The sequence below is a fragment of the Dipodomys ordii genome, unplaced genomic scaffold (genome assembly GCF_000151885.1).
Source record: "Dipodomys ordii isolate 6190 unplaced genomic scaffold, Dord_2.0 Scaffold35, whole genome shotgun sequence".
Taxonomy (NCBI): domain Eukaryota; kingdom Metazoa; phylum Chordata; class Mammalia; order Rodentia; family Heteromyidae; genus Dipodomys; species Dipodomys ordii.
This window is the reverse complement of record NW_012267251.1, coordinates 10,610,707-10,614,258: the sequence shown is the minus strand read 5'-3', so window position 1 is coordinate 10,614,258 and position 3,552 is coordinate 10,610,707. Positions and strand designations below refer to the sequence as shown.

General features: G+C 45.2%; 1 protein-coding gene across 1 annotated transcript; it reads left to right on the top strand.

Moving 5' to 3' along the window:
* The first annotated feature begins 1,401 nt into the window (after nt 1-1,401).
* Nucleotides 1,402-2,256, top strand: Tmem81 (transmembrane protein 81). Its single transcript, XM_013017324.1, has one exon. The coding sequence runs from the start codon at nt 1,402-1,404 to the stop codon at nt 2,254-2,256; it is 855 nt and encodes a 284-aa protein (XP_012872778.1).
* The last annotated feature ends 1,296 nt before the right edge of the window (nt 2,257-3,552 follow it).

Below are 3,552 nucleotides of genomic sequence, written 5' to 3'. Positions count from 1 at the left end.
TAAAAGGTGTACATGTTTGTTTCTAAACATCACTGCCAGAGCTCACCCACTTGGCTTTTATGTAACAGAAGTTATCTGGATTGAGGTTGGATCTCTGGACAGGACAGAGCTAGAAGTAGGAATTCTAGAAGTGACAAAGACACATGCCCAGAGATCTAGAAGTGGGGGGGGGGGGCATTCTGGAAGAGACAAAAACACATGCCCAGAGATTCCAGCCTTCCGTAGATATTTCCTAGTCCAAATACAGTTAAAATCCTCTTCACTAGGCTTTGCCCCAGATCAAATAGCTTTAAAATCCATTGAATACCTAGATGTTTCAAAAAGTCTGTTAGTCTGATTTTAACAAAGCCCTAATCTGAATGTTTACTTACTATTGTATGTGGCTGAGAGCCCATCTTTGACATCATAGCTGTTTCATAGCAACTTTGCTAACCTAAGCAATGGATGAGCTCCATTCTGTGGGCACAGGCAGAGAGCTGGGTAGCACCTTCCATGCCCTGGGTCTCCTTGGGAGAGGAGAGTAGTGTTGTGTGTGTGGAATGAAGCTGAGACTGTCTCGCTCCTTGTCTTCCTGATTTTTTATTTTTGCAATCCCTTACCTGAGCAGTCTTTACAAAGTGTTCTGAGAGAACTGTATTTTGGCATTCAAGGTGCCTTTCCTGAAGTAGGGAAGTCTACGTTTACTAAAGAGGACATAGAATTAGAAATTCAGGAAGGGTAAGTCACTTGCCTCCCGGTCCAACGTTCATCATCCTTTTTCTAGAAGGTTTAGGCAAATTCATAGTAAAGAATTCAAGATACTGAACTTAATTCAAATGCATCTTTTTTCTCTTAGACTTTAGTAAAAATTTCTTAACTTGATTAGCTTTAGCTGGGGATTTGGAAACCTTTAATATTTGCCCCATGGTGAGAAATGGAGGGACTGCACCATGCACTTAGGGTAATGAGAAAATTCACTCCAATTTATGAAGTCTTCATCTTGGTCCTCTTAAGAGGTGGATGTAAATTCTTTGAGAGGATGTCGGGGTGTGACTCAGTGGTAGAGTACCATCTTGGAGCAAAAATCAAGAGCTCAAGTCTCTGACTTCAAGCTCCAGTACTGGTGCACATGCATGCGCATGCATGCACACGCGCGCGCACACACACACACACACACTGGTACAGTGCTCATTAACAAGCATAGACAGTAAATCATAACATCGTGACTTTTTTTTTTTTTTTTTTTTGCCTTACAGCCTTAACCTGTGAGTAAGTCTGGACTTTTATGTACTTGGTTGTATTGCGTTGATGATGCATGCTCCTATCTTGACTTGAAAGGATAGCCATATGGAAGGAATTTAGTTAGCCAAAGGGTTCATCTGGAATACATGGAGTGCTTGGCTGAGTGATATCTACCAAGACATGAAGGCCACTTGTTCCATCCTTGGGATCCTGGTGTTGGCCACCTACCCTGCGGTGGTGACCTCACCGGAAACAATGGATATCCCTAAGCCGCTACAAGAAGCTGTGGGGGAAGTCCTTGTCAATGCCACAACTTGTTCTGTCACATGTGGCCTTGGCTATAAGGAGGAGACTGTCTGCGAGGTGGGCCCTGACGGGGTGAGGAGGAAGTGCAAGTCTCAGCGCTTGGAGTGTCTGACCAGCTGGAGCTGCGGGATGCTCCATTTCACCGTGCTCGCGGGGAATGACTTTGAGCTCAGCTGTCTCAGTGCAGATATCCTAGAGGACGGGAAGGAATCATTCCGCTTCACCTGGAAAGTCGCTCGGGGTATTATCTCAATTAACGATGTGATCTTCAAACCCTACCGATCCACCTTGCACTTCCTCCTGTTCAAGCCTGCTCTGGAGTCTCACTCGGGCACGTACCGCTGTGATGTGCATCAGCTGAAAAACTTGAGGCTTGTCAAGAGGCTCTATTTTGGGCTGAGGGTCCTTCCACCCAAACTAGTGAGTCTGAATTTCAATCAGTCCCTTACTGAGAATCAGAGGTTGGTAGATGAGGGCTTGGAAGTTAATCTAGACAACTATACCACGCCTTCTCAACCCAAGTGGCAAAAGAAGGTGGCATCAGCCTTGGCCATAGGTGTTGCCATTGGAGTGGTTGTTGGGGTACTGGTGAGCATCGTTCTCTGCAGAGTGCTGAGTGGGACGTATAGCACAGAGAGCCTGGGGAAGCTACAGGCCTTTCCACGCCCCGGCCAAATGGCAGGGGAAGAAGAGCACAATGTGCAGCTCCGTGGTGGCTCTGGGTGGTGACGTCCAGCTTAGTGTCCCAGATGGATTACTTTCTTAGCTCCCAGCCACTAGGGCTCAGGATCCTGACTGCAGACACCGCTCCTCTCCTGAAAAGAGTTGTATCTGCAAGCCTGCATTCCCTTGCTCTCTAGCATAGCTTGTATGCTCCCCATCAAGAGCCGGTTATCATGGCAAAGAATGTTGTAGCAGCTGTTACAGTAAAAACATTTTTTCCTTCTTCAATAAAGAATAATTCACAGTAGCTATATGGAGCCCTCACTTGTTGCTTTCATGTTCTTTAAAATTCCTTGTATTTGTCTTGATTGTCCCATAGCCTGACTTTCATTTTCCTTGGGTTTCTTGGACAAATGGCTTTGTATGGGGAATGTAGCAACACCTGACCCGGATATGTAATAGACAATCAGTAAGTGTAAATAAATGATCTGCCCTCTTTGTCCTCCTAGGTGAGCCCTCTGTATTGAGTGTTAAGTTGAATTTCCTGGAAAAACATGAGATCCTTCACCTGATCATGGAGACAGTCCCTGGCCTTGATCCCTGCTTCTTCCACTTTCCATGCCTGTATTGGTTTCTTGGAGTAGCCCAGACTCCCAGAAGAGAACTAGGACTTTCAGTCCTTCATGGAAAGGCCAATCTAAGAGCCTCAGGAACCACTCAGTTTGGGTCTGAGCTAGCTGGATTATGGTACCATCAAAGAAAAGGCTCTTGGCCACATGTGAACTGATAGAGCTCAGCTTCCCTCATCTTTTCTAGCTACAGGAGTAAGAATCACAGTGACAGGATCACCTGAATGACTAAAAAATATGCCTGAGCTCCAGCCCAAAGATGCTAGTCAGTTTCAGTTATGGCTAAGAATTCATGATTAATTTTTTTTTTCTGCCAGGCACTGATGGCTTATACCTATAATCTTGCTACTCAGGAAGCTGTGATTTGAGGATTGTGATACAAAGCCAGCCCAAGTAGGGAAGTCTGTGAAACTCTTACCTCCATTTAACTACCAAAAAAGCCAGAAGCAGAGCTGTGGCTCGTGTGTAGATAATCAGCCTTGGGTGAAAAAGTGAAGGGACAATACCCAGGCCCCGAGTTGAAGCTCTAGTGCTGGCACGCATGCATACACACACCACATACACACTTCCTTGTAGATTAAAACTATTTCAAATCCAGATAAAAGTTGAAAGCTTCAGTGCCCACCCACAGTCTGCCTCCCATTGCTGAGATCCATCAACATCTTTCTAAATATGTATTCATTTTTGCTGAACCATTTTGTTGTGACACTGAAATCTTAACCAGGTGCACGTC